The sequence below is a fragment of the Oryx dammah genome, unplaced genomic scaffold, assembly GCF_014754425.2.
Source record: "Oryx dammah isolate SB20612 unplaced genomic scaffold, SCBI_Odam_1.1 HiC_scaffold_25, whole genome shotgun sequence".
Taxonomy (NCBI): domain Eukaryota; kingdom Metazoa; phylum Chordata; class Mammalia; order Artiodactyla; family Bovidae; genus Oryx; species Oryx dammah.
The window spans coordinates 74,308,321-74,335,764 of record NW_024070209.1 but is presented as its reverse complement, the minus strand read 5'-3'; the positions used below and the strand labels follow the sequence as shown (position 1 = coordinate 74,335,764).

The 27,444-nt window shown below is 34.7% G+C and overlaps 1 protein-coding gene across 4 annotated transcripts in view; it reads right to left on the bottom strand.

The window, feature by feature from the left end:
- Positions 1–27,444, bottom strand: part of ATAD2B (ATPase family AAA domain containing 2B) — a 129,189-nt gene that overhangs the window by 82,724 nt on the left and 19,021 nt on the right. For 2 of the 4 annotated variants that reach the window (XM_040224537.1, XM_040224538.1), the window contains exons 3-12: positions 24,593–24,642; positions 24,083–24,236; positions 22,571–22,673; positions 21,066–21,174; positions 20,132–20,173; positions 18,701–18,817; positions 14,530–14,605; positions 8,069–8,167; positions 1,876–1,987; positions 1,448–1,563 (exon numbers count right to left, since the gene is read on the bottom strand). In XM_040224537.1, the coding sequence (XP_040080471.1) occupies positions 1,448–1,563; positions 1,876–1,987; positions 8,069–8,167; positions 14,530–14,605; positions 18,701–18,817; positions 20,132–20,173; positions 21,066–21,174; positions 22,571–22,673; positions 24,083–24,236; positions 24,593–24,642 (978 nt within the window). The remainder of the gene's footprint in view (positions 1–1,447; positions 1,564–1,875; positions 1,988–8,068; positions 8,168–14,529; positions 14,606–18,700; positions 18,818–20,131; positions 20,174–21,065; positions 21,175–22,570; positions 22,674–24,082; positions 24,237–24,592; positions 24,643–27,444) is intronic. The other 2 variants (XM_040224539.1, XM_040224540.1) reach the window with 1 other exon arrangement.

Sequence of the window (27,444 nt, the reverse complement as noted above, 5' to 3'; positions counted from 1 at the left end):
AAATTAGTGTTACCATTAGCACTAATAATCAATTTAAAAGTATGCACCGCCCATATAAGTTTGAATTAACATATATTGATTATTATTAGACTCCAACAAAGCCTTTTGTAGTCCACAGACAAAAGTCTCACTTCACTCAGAGTTTTCAAGGATGTTCTCAAACAATCAAGCTTCAGGATGCAAGAAATAGCTCAATCAGGGTAGACGGTAATTTGGCAAAATATTAAAGGCGTTTGCCCTGTGACCCAGAAATTTCACATTTTTTACAAAATCATGTATAAATACTCAAAAGAATGTTATAGACTTTCTTACAAAGTCTAAATGCTCTCTATTAACAAGGGACAAATACACCACTATATCTATAAATTAAACACTAATATGATGTCAAATAGAATAATACACACAATATTTATTAACATGAGGTATCTATATTATAGAGTGAAAAATAAAGCTACATAGGGGCATTATTGAGTAATCTCATTTATATTAAATGTTTAAATGCATACAATACAGGCAAAATCATAAACTTAATATATGTATATACATATAAAAGAAAGTTATAAAGAATATAAAAATTGTTCATCTCTAAAGAGGAAGATTACTTTTAGCTTATAACACATTTTGTTTATAACTCCATTATTTAAAGTTTCTTATTAATGGCTTCTTTTTAATTTACTATTTTTTAATAGTAACTGAATCTAATGAATATGATCAATATTGATCATATTCACTGGATCATATCACATAACAAGTAAATAAATTTTTATTACGATTCATAAGAGCCACTGTAGAATTACAGGCCAACATTTAACTCACTCAAATAGAAGATGACTCTTTAAAAGATTTTCTACATCCTTAAAAGCATGAATAACAAATTAGAACCAACTCTCTTAAATAAAAAAGGATATTTAGCAGTTTAAATCAAAGTCTATGTGTACATCTTCAGAATATTTTATTCTACCCAATTTCCTCTGACATTTCTCAGTCTTTTCTAATAGTTAACTAGCTAACCACCTAATGGTCAGACACAATTAATCTGATCATAAAAATAAATTATCAAGTTTACCATTTCAAAAATACCACATCACTGAGTCAAAGAAACACTTCACTGAAACTGTGCTTTCAAAGACTAAACAACATATAGTATCAAACTCATTGAAATTAGGAGACCAAATTAAGGAAAATCTAGTTGGGCAATCCACTTGTATAGTCAAGGCCTGCATAAAGAATCTCATCCTACATCTGAGTCTTAAATGCTGAAATATAAACTTCAAGTACCACAGCTTTTGAACTCTAAATAATAAACTTTCATTCCTAATTCTCATTACTAGAACATATCAAATAAATATACATGAAATATTTATAAATAATATTTAGATTTATAAATACTTACTAATTGAAATTGATAAATTAACAATAATAATAATAAACATCTAGCATTACTAACCTTGGAGGCTGAATTTTAAATTTTTCAAAAATTTCTGGATATAAAAGTGGGAATACTACCATTTCCTTTAGTGCATGAATATGATGACTCAATCCACCTATGCTATCAAACCGCACCTTGGAAAGAAGGGGAAATGTTTAGTACAAAATAATTAAAATTGTATGTAGGTTTCTTTTTAATTTATGAGATAATGATTGCAAAATACATGCCTTCAGCAGGAACTGAAGTTTAAATATACAGGTCATACATAAACAGAATTCAAAAAATTATACTTTAGGAAGTCCCTTGGCAGTATGGTGGTTAGGACGCCACGCTTCCACTGCAGGGAGCACGGATTCAATCCTTGATGGGGGAACTAAGATCCCACAAGCTGTGTGACAAAAAAAAAAAAAAAGAGGTATTTCTAGAAAACCATTTACAAAACTTACTGATTTATCAATATTCATTGGATCAACATCAGCCAAGCTTGCGCCCACTTTAACACGTTCTCGGAGAATACCACTAGCTAAATCTTCTGCTCTTAAGTTCATAGGCAAACACCTGAAATTCATAAAAATTTAGGTAGATAGCATTAAAAAGTTACATGTTCTTAATATCATAAACAACTTTTAAAGCTTTGACACATTTAAAAAAATTTTTTTTTATTGAAGGATAATTGCTTTACAGAATTTTGTTGTTTTCTGTCAAACCTCAACATCAATCAGCCATCAGTTCAGTTCAGTTCAGTCGCTCAGTCATGTCTGACTCTGCGATCCCATGAATCGCAGCACGCCAGGCCTCCCTGTCCATCACCATCTCCCGGAGTTCACTCAGACTCACGTCCATCGAGTCAGTGATGCCATCCAGCCATCTCATCATCTGTCGTCCCCTTCTTCTCCTGCCCCCAATCCCTCCCAGCACCAAAGTCTTTTCCAATGAGTCAACTCTTCACATGAGGTGGCCAAAGTACCGGAGTTTCAGCTTTAGCATCATTCCTTCCAAAGAAATCTCAGGGCTGATCTCCTTCAGAATGGACTGGTTGGATCTCCTTGCAGTCCAGGGGACTCTCAAGAGTCTTCTCCAACACCACAGTTCAAAGGCATCAATTCTTCGGTGCTCAGCCTTCTTCACAGTCCAACCAACTCTCACATCCATACATGACTACTGGAAAAACCATAGCCTTGACTAGACGGACCTTAGTCGGCAAAGTAATGTCTCTGCTTTTGAATATGCTATCTAGGTTGGTCATCACTTTTCTTCCAAGGAGTAAGCGTCTTTTAATTTCATGGCAGCAGTCACCATCTGCAGTGATTTTGGAGCCCCAAAAAATAAAGTCTGACACTGTTTCCACTGTTTCCCCTTCTATTTACCATGGAGTGATGGGACCGGATGCCATGATCTTCGTTTTCTGAATGTTGAGCTTTAAGCCAACTTTTTCACTCTCCTCTTTCATGTTCATCAGGAGGCTTTTTAGTTCCTCTTCACTTTCTGCCATAAGGGTGGTGTCATCTGCATATCTGAGGTTATTGATATTTCTCCCGGCAATCTTGATTCCAGCTTGTGTTTCTTCCAGTCCAGCGTTTCTCATGATGTACTCTGCATAGAAGTTAAATAAGCAGGGTGACAATATACAGCCCTGACGTACTCCTTTTCCTACTTGGAACCAGTCTGTTGTTCCATGTCCAGTTCTAACTGTTGCTTCCTGGCCTGCATACAGATTTCTCAAGAGGCAAGTCAGGTGGTCTGGTATTCCCACCTCTTGAAGAATTTTCCACAGTTTATTGTGATCCACACAGTCAAAGGCTTTGGCATAGTCAATAAAGCAGAAATAGATGTTTTTCTGGAACTCTCTTGCTTTTTCCATGATCCAGCAGACGTTGGCAATTTGATCTCTGGTTCCTCTGCCTTTTCTAAAACCAGCTTGAACATCAGGAAGCTCATGGTTCACGTATTGCTGAAGCCTGGCTTGCAGAATTTTGAGCGTTACTTTACTAGCATGTGAGATGAGTACAATTATGCGGTAGTTTGAGCATTCTTTGGCCTTGCCTTCCTTTGGGATTGGAATGAAAACTGACCTTTTCCAGTCCTGTGGCCACTGCTGAGTGTTCCAAATTTGCTGGCATATTGAGTGCAACACTTTCACAGCACCATCCTTCAGGATTTGAAATAGCTCTACTAGAATTCCATCACCTCCACTAGCTTTGTTCGTACTGATGCTTTCTAACGCCCACTTGACTTCACATTCCAGGATGTCTGGCTCTAGATGAGTGATTACACCATCATGATTATCCGGGTCGTGAAGATCCTTTTTGTACAGTTCTTCTGTGTATTCTTGCCATCTCTTCTTAATATCTTCTGCTTCTGTTAGGTCCATACCATTTCTGTCCTTTATCGAGCCCATCTTTGCATGAAATGTTCCCTTGGTATCTCTAATTTTCTTGAAGAGATCTCTAGTCTTTCCCATTCTGTTGTTTTCCTCTATTTCTTTGCATTGATCGCTGAAGAAGGCTTTCTTATCTCTTCTTGCTATTCTTTGGAACTCTGCATTCAGATGCTTATATCTTTTCTTTTCTCCTTGGCTTTTCCCTTCTCTTGTTTTTCACAGCTATTTGTAAGGCTTCCCCATTTTGCTTTTTTGCATTTCTTTTCCATGGGGATGGTCTTGATCCCTGTCTCCTGTACAGTGTCACGAACCTCATTCCATAGTTCATCAGGCACTCTATCTATCAGATCTAGGCCCTTAAATCTATTTCTCACTTCCACTGTATAATCATAAGGGATTTGATTTAGGTCATACCTGAATGGTCTAGCGGTTTTCCCTGCTTTCTTCAATTTCAGTCTGAATTTGGTAATAAGGAGCTCATGATCTGAGCCACAGTCAGCTCCTGGTCTTGTTTTTGTTGACTGTATAGAGCTTCTCCATCTTTTGCTGCAGAGAATATAATCAATCTGATTTCAGTGTTGACCATCTGGTGATGTCCATGTGTAGAGTCTTCTCTTGTGTTGTTGGAAGAGGGTGTTTGCTATGACCAGTGCATTTTCTTGGCAAAACTGTATTAGTCTTTGCCCTGCTTCATTCTGCATTCCAAGGCCAAATTTGCCTGTTACTCCAGGTGTTTCTTGACTTCCTACTTTTGCATTCCAGTCCCCTATAATGAAAAGGACATCTTCTTTGGGTGTTAGTTCTAAAAGGTCTTGTAGGTCTAGGTATACATATATCCCCACCCTTTTGAACCTCCCTCCCATCCCCCTCCCCATCCCAACCCTCTAGGTTGATACAGAGCCCCTGTTTGAGTTCCCTGAGCCATACAGCAAATTCCCATTGGCTATCTATTTTACTTATGGTAATATAAATTTCTATGTTACTCTTTCCATACATCTCATCCTCTCCTCATCTCTCCCCATGTCCATAAGTCTCTTCTCTATGTCAGTTTCTCCGTTGCTGCCCTGTAAGTAAATTCTTCAGTACCATTCTTCTAGATTCCGTATATATGTGCTGCTGCTGCTGCTGCTGCTAAGTCGCTTCAGTCATGTCCAACTCTGTGCAAACCCATAGACGGCAGCATGTTAGAATACGATATTTATCTTTCTCTCTTTCTGACTCATTTCACTCTGTATGATAGGTTCTAGGTTTATCCACATCATCAGAACTGACTCAAATGTGTTCCTTTCATGGTTGAGTAATATTCCATTGTGTATATGCACCACAACTTCTTCATCCATTCATCTGTTGATGGACATCTAGGTTGCTTCCATGTTCTAGCTATTGTAAATAGTGCTGCAATGAACAATGGAATACACGTGTCTTTTTCAATTTTGGTTTCCTCAGGGTATATGCCTAGGAGTGAGATTGCTGGGTCATATGGTGATTTTATTCCTAGTTTTTTTAAGGAATCTCCATACCATCTTCCATAGTGGCTGTATCAATTTACATTCCCACCAACAGTGCAAGAGAGTTCCCTTTTCTCCACACCCTCTCCAGCATTTATTGTTTGTAGACTTTTTGATGATAGCTATTTGGACTGGTGTGAGGTGATACTTCATTGTACTTTTGATTTGCTTTCTCTCATAACGACCAGTGTTGAGCATCTTTTCATATGTTTGTTAGCCATCTGTATGTCTTCTTTGGAGAAATGTCTGTTTAGGTCTTTTTCCCACTTTTTGATAGTTTTTTTTTTTTTTTCCTGGCATTGAGTTGTATGAGCTGCTTGTATGTTTTGGAAATTAATCCTTTGTCAGTTGTTTCATTTGCTATTATTTTCTCCCATTCTGAGGGTTGTCTTTTCACCTTGCTTATAGTTTCCTTTGCTATGCAAAATCTTTTAAGTTTAATCAGGTCCCACTTGTTTACTTTTGTTTTTATTTCTGTTACTCTAGGAGGTGGGTTATAGAGGATCTTGCTTTATGTCGTCAAGTGTTCTGCCTATGTTTTCCTCTAAGAGTTTTATAGTTTCTGGTCTTACATTTAGGTCTTTAATCCATTTTGAGTTTATCTTTGTGTCTGGTGTTAGAAAGCATTGTAATTTCATTATTTTACATGTAGCTGTCCAGTTTTCCCAGCACCATTTACTGAAGAGGCTGTCTTTACCCCATTACATAGTCTTGCCTTTCTTTTGCCTTTGTCAAAAATAAGGTACCCACAGGTACATGGGTTTATTTCTGGGCTTTCTATCTTGTTCCACTGGTCTACATTTCTGGTTTTGTGCCAGTACCATACTGTCTTGATGACTGTAGCTTTGTAGTATAATCTGAAGTCAGGAAGGTTGATTCCTCCAGCTCCATTCTTCTTTCTCAAGACTGCTTTGGCTGTGGGGAGATCTTCTGTGTTTCCATATGAATTTAAAAATTTTTTTGTTCTAGTTCTGTGAAAGATGCTATTGGTAATATGATAGGGCTAGCATTGAATCTGTAGACTGCATTTGGTAGTACAGCCATTTTCACAATATTGATTCTTCCTACCCAGGAACTTGGAATGTATCTCCATCTGTTTATGCCGTCTGCTTTGACACATTTTTATCTTTCTCCCTTTTCTCATAACCCAGAAAATGACAAGAGATTTCATATTATCAATCTACTTTTCCTAAATTCTTTTCAATAGATCAGAAATAAATTTATTCACAAGACAAAGCAATTAAGATCATAAAATCTATTTGTCCAAAGAGTATAACCTAGTCTAAATAAGAAAACTTAACAAACCTGATATTCTGTAAGTATAAAATAAACATAGACCTACTATATATACACTATTATATATGACATTAAATAAACTCAACCTTTATTACAATATTTAAATTTATCCTTAGTTATTATGTATGTCAATTCAGAATACATGATTGAAGAAATAAGTTTCCTTTCTTTTAATTCAAGAGGAACCAATTTTCAAACCTGTTTTGAAAATTAAGCCTTATTTTTTGTGTAGGTACCTTAGAATACATCTTTAGCTACTTAAAATCCTATACGATATTAATTATCCCTAAGAAAATACAATCTACTGCCTCTTTTAATATTGCATAAACACCAAAAGATGACATAAATAGTCTCAAAAAAGTATAGGTTCTATAATGAATGTAACTTCACTGATATTTCCGAATCTGAACTTACTTTAAGAACTTCCAAAGCAGGTACCAGAATAGTTCAGATTAAAGAGGCATTACACTCTTTTATTTAAACTTAGATTTTCCTTACATTTTCTTTCTGTCATCCACACAAGGAACTCTTTCTTAGCAAATAATCTATACCAATCCAAACTTGTTTCCAAGACCAGCTAACTGAAAACTTGGTATTCCTACAGTAAATATATAATGCTAAAGTATAGAAATGCTTTGCTAAATATAAAATTTCTAAATATAATTTATCTTAAATATTTTACATATAAGCTAGAACATTAACTTAAATTTTAAAGGATAAATTATAATTTGATGCTCTACTGGGCAAAATATTGATTCTCTCCCCCACTGAAAACTCTCAAGATTTTAGTGAGCTATGTAATAATGAGTCACTCTACTTAAGCAAAGATCACCAGAGGCATTCACTAAACCAAAACTATAACAAGGTTTCCAACAAAACCCAAGCACTCCTGAAACAATTCTATTTAAAATCAAGTCTTACTCTTGAGTGCTATGATCATTTTAACCATCTAAAATCAGCCTCATTACATGGATTTGGATTAGAGGAGTGGGCTTCCCTGGTGGCTCAGAGGTTAAAGCATGGATCAGGAAGATCCCCTGGAGACGGAAATGGCAACCCACTCCAGTATTCTTGCCTGGAGAATCCCATGGACGGAGGAGTCTGGTAGGTTATAGTCCACAGGGTCTCAAAGAGTTGGACACAACTGAGCAACTTCACTTTCACTTTCTTTCTTTACTGAAGAAGAGACTGTCATAGAGGTTGGACTCTTCCCCTGGTTCTATCTTTATCTTTCCACACTGTTTTACTGAGTATTAACACAGTTAAGTAATTTATAGGAAGTTTCCCATGGTTAGATTTCTACTCTAAAAATTACTATGTAAAAACCAAGTTAGTGTATTACTCTAATGTGTTGAGTATCACTGTGAGCAAAATATTGGTACAGGTAAGAATCACAAAGTTTAAACTGTTATTCCTTTTTTCTACCATGGAAGTAACAATTAAAAATTTACTAACCTATTTCTTGCTCTTGCCATGCTCTTTGATTTCCTTCTTTCAAATCGTTCTTCATCAGAAGAAGTTGTGTCACTACTGTGAATAGCATGCTTCTTTCTCCTATTTAAAGAGTAAAATCCTTAAAATCATTACAGCAGCAAAGGGCTTTTAAAAAGCACCATTCTGAGCACTGTTTTATTTTATACTGTTAGCTCAGTATAAAATACATACATTCACTCATTCATTTGGCAAATATTTATTAAGATCCTTATACTTATACTCATGCAATTTACAACAGAAGGAAAAAAGAAAAAACAGGAGGAAAATGAGGTTATAATTTTTTAAATAGGGTAGTTTAGAAAGCCATCAAACAACAAATTTAATTTGCATCCAAATTTAGGGAATGTCTATCACTGACTGATAAATAATATCAAAATCTTAGAAAAGAAAGCTTATCCTTTTCTCTTATTTTCCCATTTCCCAAACAATCATAAACAGTACAGACGCTAAAAATAATAATACATCGGTTTATGGGAAGACAAGAGTTTCCACTTTTGACTTAAGATACTTATATCCTGTCTGAATTTCTTGTAAAACATACTTTTGAAGAAAAGTTTACAATCATAACTACTATGGAATGAAAGTATCAAAGTAAAATCCTTGAGGAAAAACAATACTCAATAAATCTAATTATTAAAATAATTGATGACATCTCTAAGATACCTAGAAAATATGGTATCATACAAAATGGAATCACTGTAAATTAATTTACTTGAAACTCAGAATGGCCTTCAAGAATGGTGTACACCCTGTGCAACTCTATTCAACTCCAATTCCCTCAGTAGCAAACCCAGATTTTCCCCAGCTCATTAAGACTTTTAACCTGTCTAATATTCCTTCTCCTGATTAATAGGAGTCTTTTCATTTCATCCTGTATCAGATTTTACTGTTTCCCAAGACCCTAGGAAGATTGTTGCAATAGTTACCTACTCAATCTTTGCAATTTTGATTTTACTTTCTCTCTGACTTCTTTCTCTCCTTAAGAAAAAATGCCTGTTTTCAAGTTCATTTACTCTATGTGTGTGTGTTGTGAGCCTAATATATAAAAATATAATATATCAGCTCTAATGAAGTGATCAGAAGCAACAGTGTACATACTGGGCTAAGGAAATTACTCCAGATGATAACTTGAATTCACAAGAATAAACAAAGAGACCCAGAATAATAAAATAAAAGTTATTATCCAAAAGCTATTAACATACACTAGATTGCCTTTCTTCTCTCACCTTTTTAAATAAAACAGAATTATAAAAATAATTCTAATAACATATTGCTAGATTTATAAAATGTATCATAATACCACAAAAAGCACAATGGACCATAAAGGGAAGGGCCCACTTCATACACAAAAGAAAGTCAAAATGGATTAAAGACCTAAACATAGAGCTAAATCTATAAAACTCTTAGAAGAAAACACAGGAATAAATCTTCATGATCACAAATTTGGAAATGGATTCTTAGATATGACATCAAAAACATGAACAATAACAACAAAGATAAATAAAACCTCATCAAAATTAAAGTTCTTTTTGCTCCAGAGAACATCATCAAGAAAGCAGGACAATCCATGAAACAGGATAAAATATTTACAAATCAAATATCTGATAAGGAATTTGAATACAGAATATATAAAAGAGCCCTTATAAGTCAATAAGAAAAAGACAACCCAATTTTTAAGTAGGCACAGGACACAAAGACAGTTCTCAAAGGAAAGTATTAAAATGGCCAATAAGCACTTGAAAAGATGCCTCATATCATCAAAAATTATAATGAGATACATTTTATATTCATCAAAAAGTCAGACAATATTAAGCTTTGAAGAGAATATGAAAAACTGGAAATGCTGTACACTGATGGAGAGAATGTAAAATGGTATAGTCACTTTGGAAAACATTCAAGCAGTTCTTAAATGATTAAGCATAAAGTTATCACATGGCCCAGTAATTCTACCCCAAGGGATATACTCAAGAGAAATAAAAACATACATCCAGGAATTCCTGGCAGGCCAGTGGTTAGGACTCTGAGATTTCACTGCCAAGGATGCAGGCTCAATCCCTTGTCAGGGAACTAACATCCTACAAGCCGTGCGGCATAGTCAAAAACAACCACCAAAAAACCAAAACAAAACAAAAATCCTCTAAGCCTCAATGACAAGATTATTAACAACCACAAACTGTCTAAGATATAAAATATATCTTTCTTAAGCATCAATCTTACAGAGGACATGCTAGAGGCATTCCCAATAAAGAAGTGGGGTACAATTAATATACAAAAATTAACTGTTTGCATATATACAAACAGCCATCTGAGAAAAAAATATAAGAATAAAGAAAAAAAAACGACAAGGATATCTTTTATGTAATATAATATTTATACATTGTACATAATTTGGTAATAAATGGGGCAACTGTAATCAATGGAGAAAACACAGATTCACTCAATAAATGAGGTTGGAAAAACTCATTTTCCACCTGGGAAAAAAGCTGGATCCATACTACAAATCTCACACAAGAACAAAATTCAGATGGATCAAAATTAGAGTAAAATATGAAACATTAAAAATAAACAAAGGAGCTATATCTGATTCACTCTGCTATACACCTGAAACTAACACAACATTGTAATCAACTATACTCCAATAAAAATTTTAATAAAGAAAACCATCAGTATTCTAAATTAAATAAAATAAACAAAGGTGAACTTCCTTAACACTCTGGATTTGGGAAGGCTTTTCTAACTGTGATTCAAAATCTAAAACTATTGTAATCGTTGTTCAGTCACTCAGTCATGTCCAATCCTTTGCAACCCCCTGGACTGTAGCACACCAGGCTCCTCTAAACAGGAGCCCACTGGATTCCTCTGTCCATGGGATTTCCCAGGCAAGAATACTGGGATGGGTTGCCATTTCCTTCTCCAGGGCATCTTCCTGATCCAGAAATTGAACCTGCATCTTCTGCTTGGCAAGCAGGTTGTTTACCACTGAGTCAACTGGGAAGCCCCTCTAAAAAACATAGTAGGCTGATAAATTTGACTACATAAAAATAAAAACTTTCTGGTAAAGACAATCAAAAGCAAAGTTAAAACACAAACTAAAAACCGAGAAAAAAGACTGGCAATTTGTGACAAAGGACTACTATACTACACAAAGAAAGAACTACTTGTTCAGTCACTCAGTTGTGTCTGGCTTTTTGTAACCCCAGGCACCACAGCACACCAGGCTTCCCTGTCCTTCACCAACTCCTGGAGCTTGCTCAAACTCATGTCCATTGAGTCAGTGATGCCATCCGACTATTTCATCCTCTGTCATCCCCTTATCCTCCTGCCTTCAATCTTTCCCAGCACCAGGGTCTTTTCTAATTAGTCGGCTCTTCATATCAGGTGGCCAAAGTATTGGAACTTCAGTTTTAGCATCAGTCCTTCCAATGGATATTCAGACTTGATCTCCTTTAGGATTGACTGGTTTGATCTCCTTGCAGTCCAAGGGACTCTCAAGTCTTCTCCAGCACCACAGTTCAAAAGCATCAATTCTTAGGCATTCAACCTTCTTCATGGTCCAACTGTCAGACCCATACATGACTAATGGATAAACCATAGCTTCGACCATAGGGACCTTTTTCATCAAAGTAATGTCTCTGCTTTTTAATACGCTATCTAGGTTTGTCATAGCTTTTCTTCCAAGGAGCAAAGGCCTTGATTTCATGGCTGCAGTCACCATCTGCAGTGATTTTGGAGCCCAAGAAAATAAAGTCTGTCATGGTTCCCATTGTTACCCCATCTATTTGCCAGAAAGCGATGGGACTAAATGCCATGATCATTGTTTTTTTGAATGTCTAGTCTTAAGCCAGCTTTTTCACTCTCCTCTCACCTTCATCAAGAAGCGCTTTAGTTCCTCTTCACTTTCTACCATAAGAGTATTGTCATCTGCATATCTGAGGTTACTGAAAGTGATTCCACCTTCTGCTTCATCCAGCTCGGCATTTCACATGATCTATTCTGCATATAAGTTAAATTAGCATGGTGACAATATACAGCCTTGATGTACTCCTTCCCCAGTTTTGAACCAGTCCGTTGTTCCATGTCCAGTTCTAACTGTTTCTTCTTGACCTGCATACAGGTTTCTCAGAAAGCAGGTAAGGTGATCTGGTATTCCCATCTCTTGAAGAATTTTCCAGTTTGTTGTGATCCACACAAAGGCTTTAGGGTAGTCAATGAAACAGAAGTATGTTTTTCTGTAATTCTCTTGCTTTTTTGATGATCCAACGGATTTGGCAATTTTATCTCTGATTCCTCTGCCTTTTCTAAATCCAGCCTGAACATCTGGAAATTCTCGGTTCATGTACTGCTAAAAGCCTCACTTGGAGAATTTTGAGCATTACTTTGCTAGCGTGTGAGATGAGTGCAATTGTGTAGTAGTTTGAACATTCTTTGGCATTGCCTTTCTTTGGGATTGGAATGAAAACTGATCTTTTCCAGTCCAGTGGCCACTGCTAAGTCTTCTAAATTTGCTGGCATATTGAGTGCAGCACTTTAACAGCATCATCTTTTAGGATTTGAAGTAGCTCAGCTTGAATTCCACAACCTCCACTAGCTTTGTTCATTATGATGCTTCCTAAGACCCACTTGACTTCACACTCCAGGATATCTAGCTCTAGGTGAGTGATCACACCATCATGGTTATCTGGGTCATTAAAGTCTCTTTTGTATAGTTCTGTATATTCTTGCCACCTCTTATTATCTTCTGTTTCTGTTAGGTCCATAATGTTTCTGTCCTTTATGGTGTCCATCTTAGCATGTAATGTTCCCTTGGTATCTCTAATTTTCTTGAAGAGATCTTTAGTCTTTCCCATTCTATTGTTTTACTCTATTTCTTTGCATTGTTCACTTAGGAAGGCTTTCTCATGTGTCCTTGCTCTTCTTTGGAACTCTGCATTCAAATGGATATATCTTTCCTTTTCTCCTTTGCCTTTTACTTCTCTTCTCTCAGCTATTTCTAAGGCCTCCTCAGACAGCCATTTTGCCTTTTTGCATTTCTTTTTCTTGAGGATGGTTGTGATCACTGCCTCCTATACAATGTCACAAACCTTCGTCCATAGTTCTTCAGGCACTGCCTATCAAATCTAATCCGTTGAATCTATTTGTCACTTAGACTGTATAATCATAAGGGATTTGATTTAGGTCATACCTACTAAAAGTAGATTAAAAGCAAGCAGATTCACATGGTCATATAATTTTATAAATTAGCAATAGTTTAAAAAAAAATAGCAAGAATCTATTATAAAATAGGCAAACTTTACAGATATTTCAGGGGAAAAAAAGCAAATGCCTTTTAAAAATACAGGAAAAAATACTCTTGTAAGAGATTCAAAAATATACCAAGATTTCCTTTTCAATTCTCAGACTGGCAAAAATCCAAAAGTTTGAGAATGCGTTTTGCTGGCAGAAATGCAGAGAAGTAGGGACTTTCATACATTGCAGGGTGGACTGCAAGCTGATTCAACAGCCTTGAAGGTCATCAGATGACAATTTCACATTCTCTTTAACTCAGAGACTCCACTTCTATAAGTTTATCCTACAGACATATTTGTACACATGTAAAAGATGATTATGCAAGGGTATGCATTATAAACCATACACTGTAATAGCAAAACAGTGAAAACAACCTGACTCTCAATAAAGAAATAATTTTAAAATTACAGTATATCTATATTAAATACAGTAATGTTATAGAACTATAAATGTAAAATGTTGCTATGCTTAAATGAAAAGACAGTGAAAACAAATCCAATGAAAAAACAAAGTATGAACAATGTGCTCAGTATATTTTGGGTAAAAAGAAGGGATAGCAATCAATACATGTATTGGTACATATATATATACACACACACACATATATGTATGAACATATTCTCTAAGGACATACAATCTAATAAAAATGTTTCTGAGAGGCCACTGAGACTAGAAAACAGCTTTTAATGTTTATTTATTTCATTTTTGAGCCATGGGAAATCGATTACCTTTTCAGAAAACACTAGAGAAGACAGTCTTTCAAAATCAAAACGCCTCTTTGTACATCTAATTGAAAGGGCAAAAGGAAACTAAAAGTAGCAAAGACTAACTGAATCAATTCTTCCAATGAAAGCAATGTGAGTCTCTAGACTCAACCTACTAAGAGACCAGAAAGCTGTGTAGCTTTCGGGAACATAATTGTTAAAACAATAATCATTTCTGGCAAACTGAATCAGGAAGATAACAGTCACACTTAGGGTAAAACTATTAGTGACTAATTAAAGAAGACGCTATTTAGTTTTCACTGGCATTATCATTAACAACATTAAAACCTATATCCTCAATGTAATGCATTATACTACGTAGTACTTAAAGAGATATCTAAATGATAGATGGAAAAAACTAACAAAACATACCTGATATGACTTCTTCTTGCTGGAGATCTGTGAATATCAAAAAGGGTATTTTCCCTCTTTTTTTGATGAGCTGGTACTTAAAGAAAAAAAAAAGACAATACAGAAATAACTAATAATAAATTGATAAACTGATATATTAAAGAAGCAGAGATTACTTCTGTTAATTTCCTGAATAGAAGCTGTCTTCAAGTTCTAAATGCTGTCTAAAGGAAGCACAACAAAAATAAATACTTTGTGGTAAACACTATAGGCTGCAAATAAGCATTCTTAAAAAAAATGTTAAACTAAATCTGTGACTTTAGGTTAAGCAAAGATTTCTTTGACACACCACCAAAACCCTAATCTATTAAAATGTTTTGACAAACTAAATTCATCAAAATTACAAATTCTGCTCTTTGAAAGATAGTATTAAGAGAATTTTTTTCAAGAAGCTATCAACTGAGAAAATATCTGGAAATCACAATGACTGATATCCAGAGTACATAAGGAATTCTCAAAACTTCAGTAATAAAAAACCAAACAATTGAATTGAAAAAATAGGCAAAAGATTTGAATACTTCAAAGATAATCTTGGCAAATCAGCACATAAAAATATGCTAAACTTCACTAGTCATTAGCAAAATGTAAACTAAAACTACAATAAATATATATCTAAATTAATTTTTTAAAATGACCACACCTAATGCCAGCAAATTTGGAAAATCAGGACTGGAAAAGGTCAGTTTTCATTCCAATCTCTAAGAAAGGCAATGCCAAAGAATGCTCAAACTACCGCACAATTGCATTCATCTCACACACTAGTAAAGTAATGCTCAAAATTCTCCAAGCCAGGCTTCAGCAGTACGTGAACTGTGAACTTCCAGATGTTCAAGCTGGTTTTAGAAAAGGCAGAGGAACCAGAGATCAAATTGCCAACATCCGCTGGATCATCAAAAAGGCAAGAGAGTTCCAGAAAAACATCTATTTCTGCTTTATTGACTATGCCAAAGCCTTTGACTGTGTGGATCACAATAAACTGTGGAAAATTCTTCAAGAGGTGGGAATACCAGACCACCTGACCTGCCTCTTGAGAAACCTATATGCAGGTCAGGATGCAACAGTTAGAACTGGACATGGAATAACAGACTGGTTCCAAGTAGGAAAAGGAGTATGTCAAGGCTGTATATTGTCACCCTGCTTATTTAAGTTCTATGCAGAATACATCATGAGAAACGCTGGGCTGGAAGAAACACAAGCTGGAATCAAGACTGCCAGGAGAAATATCAATAACCTCAGATATGCAGATGACACCACCCTTATGGCAGAAAGTGAAGAGGAACTAAAAAGCCTCTTGATGAACGTGAAAGAGGAGAGTTGAAAAAGTTGGCTTAAAGCTCAACATTCAGAAAACTAAGAAAATGGCATCTGGTCCCATCACTTCATGGCAAATAGATGGAGAAACAGTGGAAACAGTGTCAGACTTTATTTTTCTGGGCTCCAAAATCACTGCAGATGGTGACTGGAGCCATGAAATTAAAAGACGTTTACTCCTTGGAAGGAAAATTATGACCAACCTAGACAGCATATTCAAAAGCAGAGACATTACTTTGCCAACAAAGGTCCAATTAGTCAAGGCTATGGTTTTTCCAGTAGTCGTGTATGGATGGAGAGTTGGACCGTGAAGAAAGCTGAGCGCCAAAGAATTGACGCCATTGAACTGTGGTGTTGGAGAAGACTCTTGAGAGTCTCTTGGACTGCAAGGAGATCCAACCAGTCCATTCTGAAGGAGATCAGTCCTGGGTGTTCTTTGGAAGGAATGATGCTAAAGCTGAAACTCCAGTACTTTGCCCACCTCATGCGAAGAGTTGACTCATTGGAAAAGACTCTGAGGCTGGGAGGGATTGGGGGCAGGAGGAGAAGGGGACGATAGAGGATGAGATGGCTGGATGGCATCACCAACTCGATGGACGCGAGTTTGAGTGAACTCTGGGAGTTGGTGATGGACAGGGAGGCCTGGCGTGCTGCGATTCATGGGGTCACAAAGAGTCAGACACGACTGAGTGACTGAACTGAACTGAATGTTGACAAGAATATCAAGCAACTGATACTCATACACTGTTGGTGTTAATTGCTCAGTTGTGCCCGTCTCTTTGCGACCCCATAGACTGTAGCCCACCAGGCTCCTCTGTCCATGGGATTCTCCAGGCAAGAATATTGGAGTGGGTTGCCATGCCCTTCCCCAAAAGATATTCACAACCCAGGAATCGAATCTAGGTCTCTCACATTGCAGGCAGATTCTTTACCATATGAACTACTGCCAAGGGATTCCATACACTGTTAGTGAGAATGTAAATGGTATAATTACTTTGGAAGAGTTTGGTAATTCTTAATAAGTTAAACATACACCTAATTTAAAAACCCAGCCTTCTACTTCTAGGTATTTATAAGAAAAATGAAAACATATGTCCAAACAAAAACTTGCAAACATATGTTCATAACAACTTATGTATTTATAATACCCAGACACCAGAAATGTCAACAATCCAAATGTCATCAATAAATGAATGGGTAAACAAATTGTGATATACCCATAGAATGGAATGCTACTTAGCAATAAAAAGAAAAATACTACTGTCATAGTCAACAACATGGATGAGTCTTACCATTATCGTACTGAGTGAAATAAGTCAGACAAAAGGGAGTATATACTATATATAAAATTTGAGAAAATGTAAATTCATCCATGGTGACACAAAGCAGGTAAGATAAGTCACTGCCTGAGGGTTGGGAGAGGGAGGCAAAAGAAGGTTGAAATGAAATGAAAGTCGGTCAGTCATGTCTAACTCTTTGCAACCCCATGGACTATACTGTCCATGGAATTCTCCAGGCCAGAATACTGGAGTGGGTAGCCTTTCCCTTCTCCAGGGGATCTTCCCAACCCAGGATCAAACCCAGGTCTCCTGCATTGCAGGCAGATTCTTTGCCAGCTGAGCCACAAGGGTTAGGAGTACATTATAAACAGGCAGAATGAAATTTGAGGGTGGAGAGGTTGATGAAAATGCTCATTATCTTGACTGTGGTGACAGTTCATAAGTAAATCCCTAAGGTATTTCCAACTTGCCAAATTGTACACATGAAGCATATGCAGTGGCAATGGATTACATATATAACTCATACCTCAATAAAGCTTTAAAAAAAAAAAAAAAACTAGAAAAATGCCTCACAATCTTTTCTCTGTCCTAACACACCTGTCCTATTATTATCAGGGCTATCTGTAACAGTGATTCCTAACTGGAGTAGAATAATGTCTACATACTTGGGCGAGCATCTAGTGAGGTAACTTTGATATTTCCAGAGAATCAATCACTGCTTTAGAGCATGAGAGTTTGAATAAAATGATCCATTATGCTAAATGAAAGTAGCAAGACACAAAAGGTCACATATAGGCAAATCAATGGAGACAGAAAGTGCATTAGTGATTGCCAAGGGCTGGGGGGACGGAAGTATAGAAGAAAGAAAATATTCCAGAATTAGACAGCGGTGATGACTGCATACCCTTGTGAATATACTAAAAACTCATAAATTGTACAGATAAAAAATAAGGAAAGCCTGGCAAAAATGGCAAATTTCATGATATGTGAACTAAATTTCAATATTCTAAAAACTGGAAGAAATCAATCATGATGGAATTTCCCAAGAGCTGGGGAAATAGTCAATAAAATAGAACCTATGGAACTGAATACTTGTCATCAGATTTAAAGGTGTTAGGATAAACTGTTTCCTTCTCAAGACTAAAACAAAACACAAACCTAGCTTACTGGCTACGCTGCCCTTTTGTGACTTTACCTTAAATTACTTAACCACTTGGAACACAGAGAGGCTTGCCCTAAAGAACTGCTGCAAATGAAAGTACTCAATGAACAACAAAGTAATAGAAAAGTATGAGCAGTATTTATTTTTAAATTTAGGATTATTTAAATAAAATGTGCATGCACTATGTAATTCTATATTGCAATTGTATCCTCCAACATTCAGTCATGGTGTGAATAGAAGCATACATAAGGAAAGATATATGGAATCTGTAAAGAGATTTCATTCTTTTAAATTCAACAACACTAATTATTTTTTAAGGAACAGAGCAGAATAAGCTACTCTACCACAAAAAGGAAAGAAGTTATTTAGAGTCTCTTACCTATTGGAGGTGCTTGGTATCGATCCACTGTTTTTCTTTGTCTCAAATTATATGGCCTATCATTTTCTTCTCCTTCTGCCTCTTCAACCTCTATATCTCCATCTTCCTCTTGAGATTCTATTTTCCCACACACAAAAGAAAAAAAAAACTGCTTTAATCTACAAGGATTGGTCTACTCTAAAACTGAATATTTATATTTTATCTTTTACTCTTTCTACACAGGTGACATTTAAAAGTGTCAACACGGTATGATACAGCATAAATCAATGCAATTAAAAATGAAACTAGATGTAAAAGAAAATGCCCTTCCTACAAATAATATAGTTCTCTACTAAACATATCAATATTATCACAATTGAGCTTTTCAATCTTTTGTATTACCTTTTTGGACATACAAAGCAATAATAGAATATGATTCAAAACTTTATTACAACAAACTTCATTCAATGCCCAATCAACCACTGAATACAGTTAGCATTCAAATACTTGATAGTTCAAAAAAAATATGCTTAAAAGATAATTACTAATGTTACAACAAGAGTAATTTTTGTTGGCAGTGTTTATTAGGCCCACTGATAACAGGTAAACACAGATTAGTTACATTTTTGGTAGAAAAATTCAGGCAGAGATTGGGAGAGAGTATGAAAGCAGATTTCTAGGGTATTGGTAATAGTTTATTTCTTGATCAGCTTATAATTTACCTGGCTATACATTTAAAAAATAAATTATAATGTACATAAATCTTTTATTTTTAAAAAGTGATTTTGCTATAGCTATGATGTGACATCTATTTACAGTTTAAAAGTCTGGTGAAACACTACTCTATTTAAAATGGATAACCAAAAAGGACTTATTGTATAGCACATGGAACTCTGCTCAATATTATGTGGCAGCCTGGATGGGAGGGGAGTTTTGAGGAGAATGGATACATGTATATGTATGAATGAGTTCCTTTGCTATCTACATAAAACTATCACAACATTGTTAAATGGCTATACTTCGATATAAAATTAAAAGTTAAAAAGAAAAGAGAGTTTGATGAAAATGTTTAAGCTTATGGTCCTCAAAGGCAATGTACTTTATGATTAACTTTTTAACCACAGGAATTGTCAATATAACACAATCATATTAAAGCACTGGCAAAAATTTTAAACTGTCAGTGATGCTCAGTGAAACAGGAGACTAAAAATGCAAAGGACTTTACATTTTACTCATGAGAAAATTAGCAAATGCAATATTACTTAACTAAATAACACTTTAAATTACTTGCACCCAAATAAGTTTCCTTAAAACTTCAAAAAATTACCTTTAAAAAAAAAAAACTGCATTATTTATTATGAGAAAAATTCTAAACATGGGAAGTCCTCAGGGAAATCTATAAAGATGTTCAGTTAATAATAAGGCAAAAATCACATTATAAATCTGTCTCACCTATACTGATTTTCTCCAAAGGAAGCAATATAGAGGTTCTAGCTGTAACAACAATAATATTTGCTCAATAAAATACCTTCATTAAATATATCAACTCTTCAAAACTTACTAATAATATATTAATTACACAATTTGAGAAATAAACCCATTCTTATCCATCTAAGCTACACAAATAGTAGGAACTAATAAGATTTCCCGATGAAAAACAACTATACTGCATTTAAAATATACCAAATCTTCTAAAAATCCATTTTAATAAGGAAAGTTAACACGTACAGAATTAAACCCTATAAATGTAAATCCTATAGATTTTACTAGTCATCAATTTATAATCCTCAGACAAATGTGCTTTCATCTACTCCCAAATCCAGCCTGACAAATTCAGTCACAATTCTTCAAATCAGAACTCAGATAGATAGGCCTCAGAAAAAAGCAGTACCGCTTCCTCCAGTAGTATTAACAGTCTTTCCTTCTCTTAACTTCACCATCTCTGTCCATAACTAAGTTTGAGATCCAAATAATCATAGATTTAGGTGGCTATGGACAGAGATTTCCAGTTAAAAAGTACCTAAATACAAAAGAGGTCTTGCCTACTAACAAGCAAATCAGCCCATGGCAAATGTTACATCAGATTAGGTCATTTAAGGACTGCCCAACAGCTTACTAATAAGATATATCAATATTACACAACAATGCATAATGTACAGCAAAGACATTTTTCCAAATGAAGGAATTAAATACTCAGAAATGCCAATGGAACAAAAATTATTCCGAATTATATAATATAGACCTCTAAAGTAAAAAAATCACCCATCCAGCAATATACTATATATATATATATACACACACACACATATATATGTAGTTTGTATATGTTTTTCTTTCCTCCCACCTGAATTTTGTAGCATTTATTTCATAAAGGTGCTTTACAAACCTTCTTCTTCACCCTCAGTAGAGACTTCATGATGATTTTGTATACCATAACTATTTCTTCTCAGTGACTTTCTTCGCCTTTTCACTCTTGAATACATATCCATGTTTTCCTTTTAAAAAGAGAAATCTGTCAAATATTAACATGAAATTTATTCCCAGCCATCAGTATCACTAGCCCAATGGGACATGCCTACTTGATAAAATTTATTGAGGATCTATTTGTACGGCACAGATCAATGAAAATGGACCTTACTGAATTTAATAAATGTATGAAACAAGAAGAAAAATAAAACTTATAAGATACTTGAAAATTGGGCAGAGAGAAGGGAAATGTGCCTAAAGGACTGGGGGAGGAAGCACTTGAAATGTGTCTTGAAACAAAGATAGAATTGCATTAAGTCCTCAACCAGAAGTATTAACAAGAGTAAAAGATAGGAAAGGAAGAATGATGTGTTTGTATTTGGACAATGATGTGTGAGAAGATAAAGTTTGAAACCATATTTTGCCAGTTGAGATGTTTTGGGGTTTTTTTCATTTATTTATTTTTAATTGGAGAATAATTGCTTTACAATGTTGTATTGGTTTCTGCCATACATCAACATGAATCAGCCATAGGTATACATATGTCCCCTTCCTCCTGAGACTTCCTCCTACTCCATCCCACCCCTCTAGGTCGTCACAGAGCGCTGGGTTTGAGTTCCCTGTGTCATATAGCAAATACCCACTGGCTATCTAAGGTGATTTTAATTAATTCAGCATACATTAAAAAACCATTAAAGGGACTTCCCTGGTGGTTCAGTGGTTAAGACTCCATACTCCTAATGCAGGGGATATAGGTTCGATCCCTGGTTGGGGAACTAAGATCTCACATGCCACACAGTGCAGCCAAAAAGAAAAAAACCTTAATAGTTGACAACAGAATCAGAGTTGTACTTTAAGATGTTGTTGTTTAGTCACTAAGCTGCATCCAACTCTTTAGCCATCCCATGGACTGTAGCCCACCAGGCTCCTCTGTCCATGGGATTTCTCAGGCAAGAATCTGGAGTGAGTTGCCATTTCCTTCTCCAGGAGAGCTCTCTGGCAAAAGGGTAGAGGGTCTTTTGAGGAAGCTTGTGGCAAGCAAGGTATGGATAAAAGAAAAAAGAAAACAATAAAATCTCAGATTAAATTGGAAACGAAAAAGGAACAATTCTATTACTTCAAGAAAATCCAAATGCTGCTCTCTCTCTTTGAATTCCTCAATCAAAATAAAAACTACTTGCAATGGTTCCTGTTGTTGTTGCGTTAGCTGCTCAGTCATGTCCGACTCTTTGCCACCCCATGAACTGTAGCCCGCCAGGCTCCTCTGTCCATGGGATTTCCCAGGCAAGAATACTGCAGTGAGTTACCATTTCCTCCTCCAGGGGATCTTTCTGACCCAGATATCAAACCTGGGTCTCCCATATTGCAGGCAGATTCTTTACCCTTTGAGCCACCAGGGACAGTTGTTAAGGTTAACATACTCACAAATTCTGTATCTGTCCACATTCGAAGCCGTTCTACTTCTCCTGATCGACGATTCCGTCTAATGTTTATGTTGTCCATTTCCTGAAGTACAGCTTCAGCAGTACTACAATTATATAATAAAACTAGGGTTTAGACAATTGCAGGATCAAACTCTATATCATACAGGTAAAAGAGCTCACCATCAAAGCATAATTAAGCCATCTAATTTCTAACTGTACCTAATATGCCAATTAATATCTTCTTCTGAACTAACATCCATTAGAAATAATGCCTCAAAACAGATGGAAACAGGGAATGCCCTGGCAGTCCAGTGGTTAGGACTCAGTGATTTCACTGCTAGGGCCTGGATTCAATCCCTGGTCCAGGGAACTAAGATCCCACAAGCCATGCAGCATGGCCAAAGAAGAAAAGAAAGACAGAAACAGAACATCTTCTGTCATGATATATTAAAATAAAACTTACAAATAGAAGACCTTTGTTTACACGGCTTCAAATATTTAAATTCATAATACTACTACAAATAACTGACTATCAGATCCATGGTACCAAAAAAAAAAAAAAAACTAATTCTAATCTTTTTATTTGAAGATAGTGTTAAAAATTGTATAGAATAAAGAATTTGTAAAAAGTTTAAAGCCAACATAAAGTTAACTGAACTGATATATTTTTTCTTTTTTAAAAAATTTTACTTATTTTTAATTGAAGGAAATTGCTTTACAATATTGTGCTGGTTTCTGCCATACATCAACATAAATCAGCATAAATACATATGTCCCCTTCCTCTTAAACCTCTCTCCCACTTCCCACTCCAAAGGCAGATATATTTAGAAATTAGAAGAAACGGACATCCACAAAATATATACTGACACTGACATTTTAAACACACACGGCAGTTACTATGTGTTCAGATACTGATCTAGGTACTTAACAAATAATAACTAATACTCAAATTTGACACTACCACAATAAAATATAATTTCCTCCCCTTTCAAATAGGAATTACACTCATCTCCCTTCTCCAGGTTATTGCAAGGATTAAGTAGGAGTGATTTATTATTTGAGAAGAATACAGTTGCATTGCACATAGATGCTGAGGAGTCAGCTAGGCTATATCCAACATGTGCAGTCTCCAAAGACTTTCAATTCAAAATCTTGACTAAGTAAAACTATACCTATTATATATCAGAAATGGAACTTAATGTTTCTTGAAAACTGTCAAAACATCAATGTTAAATGAGCAAATATTAAAGGACTATAGTAGTGAAGTTAAAATTACTTTTTGTATTATCTAACTATGCACAAGAGCTTAAAAACTATGAGAAACAAAAGATGCTATCACATAAATTGCATTAAATCTAGTAAAGTGACTAAAGCTAACCAAGGTTAATTCAAATTAAGTTCTTAAATAATTGTACTGATTGCTAAGTCAGTGCCTAAGTTACTTTTTAAAACATAACTGGCTTGAAAAAAAAAACAATTACATGAAACTGCTTACTGCAAAAACATTCATACCTATTTACCAGTTGATCAAATAACAAACTCTGGTTCACACTTTCAAATCTGTTTTTCCTGGAACGACAGCTTTTTCTGACTTCCATGTCACCATTTATACAAGAAAGTTCCCCATCTCCTTTCTTTTCCCCTCTATGGGGATGGCTTCGAAGGGCTACAAGGAGAGAGAAATTTCCATTTCAAAGTACAGAGTATACAAAGAAAGAAAAAAGTCAAAAATTACTTTAAAAAGACTATAAGGAGCTTACTATAACCTCTTAAATGGCTTTAATATCCAATAATGTAAAATTTCTAAAACTGTTTACAATCTGCCATGTTAACTTAAATTATTTCAATTGTACTAATTTCTCAATGTTTAACAATTATATACATATTTACCATGACTGTAATCCAGTCACTTCCAACAGTATGCTGAGCATACTAGTAAATTATGCTATTTTACCCCACTTTAGAACTCTAACAACATTATAAGTATTTCAATACTAACCAGTTTCATAACAGAATACTCACATAAGCTACTATGTCCGTTTGGTAATGTAGCACCAGGCTGAGAAGTTAACCTAGAACACAATTATATTTAATATGCAAACACATCAACATTCATTTAAAGAAACAAAATGCAATGCTGGTGGAATCACTTTAATCTTTAAAATGTCACTAATGCAATATTACTTTTTTAAACGGAAAGAAAACATTTTTTTACCTTAAGATTGATAATATACAAATTAATAAAATACATTAGTGAAAAGTCATTTCATTACTTCAAGAAAAGCTTTAATAACAAGTTATAAACTGAACTCACTCTGTCTTCAACTCTAAATTAAAATCCAATGGAAAGGCTTAAGCTTTGTATGTATCATAAAGTTAACTAATGCCATAAATAGCAATGGTCACAGACCTTTACTACTTGTTTCCATTGACAACCTAAGATTCAAACAAAGTTATTCAAGTAATAAATTGTAAGAAGAAAAAAGTACTTGAATACCAACAAAGTTTAATAATTTCTTCAAAGTATTATATTACACATTGTAAACTAATACATGAAAATTTAGTTAATCTCTCAAAATTCATTGTACCACTCTCCCTTTTGGTGGAGGGACAGAAATGTTCAGTCACTAGAAAGATACTTAAAGTGTCATCAAAATGAAAACTTATGGAAGAAAGTTGCAGTATACCTTACTATAATTAAAATTCAAAAACTAAAAATTGTTACATAATAAAAGAGCTGTCAACATAAACTTATTTTTTTGAAATACCCAACAATTATTATTTCCAAATATTAAAAAGGGGAGAGAAGACATTCAAAAAATAGTATATATGACTTTCTTCTGCTTATCTATGTGGTTTGCACAACATTTTTTAACTAAAATATTCTAACATTTTTGGTTACTCTAGCATGCTTTATGTTAATTATATATATTAAATGTTATAAATATTAATTATAAATGTCCCTGTCTAGTAAAAGTCACAGACGGAATGACTACATGATGTAAACAAAAACTATTACGTACCTTCCGACTATCAAGAACACAAAAACAAAAAACTCCATCCCCTCTTTCCCCAGGAAAACAATACAACCATCTTGTTCTAAAATACTACTTCTTGGAAAGTATTTCATTTTTAGAATCTTTATTACACAATTCTCCTGGTATATGAGCTTGACTATAAAGTAATAAAATTTATGTTATTAGGTTATTCCTTAGAACATTATACATGTGGAATTTCCTATAATCACTCTTAAAATCCACTTAAAACCACATAGAAAAAGCATAAATACACTCTGGCTTTGGACCCAACATAACATTAACTCAGTTTAATCAGTTAAATCACAACTCTTGGCTTCAAATGAATTCTAGCTGTATGTAAGACCAAATGGTTGGAATTTCACATAAATTATTCAAAAGAAGAGATGCTAACCCTAAAATCATTCTACATAAGAAATCTAAAACTCTGTTGAAAAAATAACATCACTAGGATGAAAGCACAGTAACAATTTTTGTTCCTCTAAAGAAGACAGTGCTTACTTGCCTTTATTTCATTGCTAATGAAAGATCTTATTTAAGGTGGGAGAAAAAAGAAAACTTCTTCAATCAATCCCATTATCTTACAATCATAGCTTATTGTCATCATTGTACCATTATCATTTCTCTTTATAAAAAGGAGAAAGAAAAAAAAAGGAGATAGAATATGAAATACTCAGGTATAAAAAGATAATATTGGTATTTCAAGAGTTGGTCTGCCTATACAATTATATAAGTGCTTAAAAAGTCTTTTGAATCAATGTTCCCAAAAATTAATCACTTAAAATGTAACCATGCAGGTTCACTGATTAAATGAATCCTCTAATAAATCCTTTATGATTATGAAGTCCCCTTTGTTTATTTTTAAAATGGGGAGTAAGTGAGGGACATTTCCCTTTATCTCTGTACCCTAAATTTTTTAAATGGAGACACTATCACTGCCTTCAGTAATTATTACATTAAAAGTTTCTACATCTTTAATTATGTGGAACATGCTACCAGTTCAATACCAGACTCAAAAATCATTATTTATTCACCCACATAAACCCAAGGTATTCAATGATTTATGAGAATTTTAAACCTCAATTCAGCAAAAGCATTCATTTGGAAAAACTTTAACCACTACCAGCCTTCAATTCTAATGAGCCTCAGCAGTGGTGATTACACTTCTGCCTAACCTCACTACTCCTTAATCATCTGACCACAAAACAAAATTTTCACACATATTACACTTTAGTGCAGTTAGGCTTATCAAAGATTTAATTTCATGTGTTCCTCAGAGTATGAGGAACACATGAAATTATTTATTCTACAGATTTATCAAATGCATGCCATGTTCTCCATGTTGACTCTCCCAACCACCTACTCCCCAACACACAGCCTCCAAATTAGATAAATTTCTAGTGGCTAAATAAATTTCAACTGACAAAAGTCAATGAAATGGGATTCTGAACTCAAAATATTTGTAAGCTGCAACAGCTATCTAGGTTACCAAGTGTAATTATGAATTTCTACATATAAGCTAAAGAAGAAAAGATGTAATACAGTAAAAGATTTTTACCAAGAAAATCCTCATTTTACAAAAATATTATCAATCACTGTAACTATATTGATACATTTGGGACTTTAAATATATAAACCCAGATTCTTCCCCCAAAGAAAACTTATAATCTATCTCAAATCATTTATGAAGATGACAAAGTTCTAGTTCCATTTTAATCTCTATCTTCATCCAATCTCTAAAAGTTATTCCTAAATGTTGTTTTACCAATCAACAGTAGTTTCTTTACAGAATTTAATGGTTGTTAAAGTCCTTTAAGATTCATCATTTTTCATAGCTAA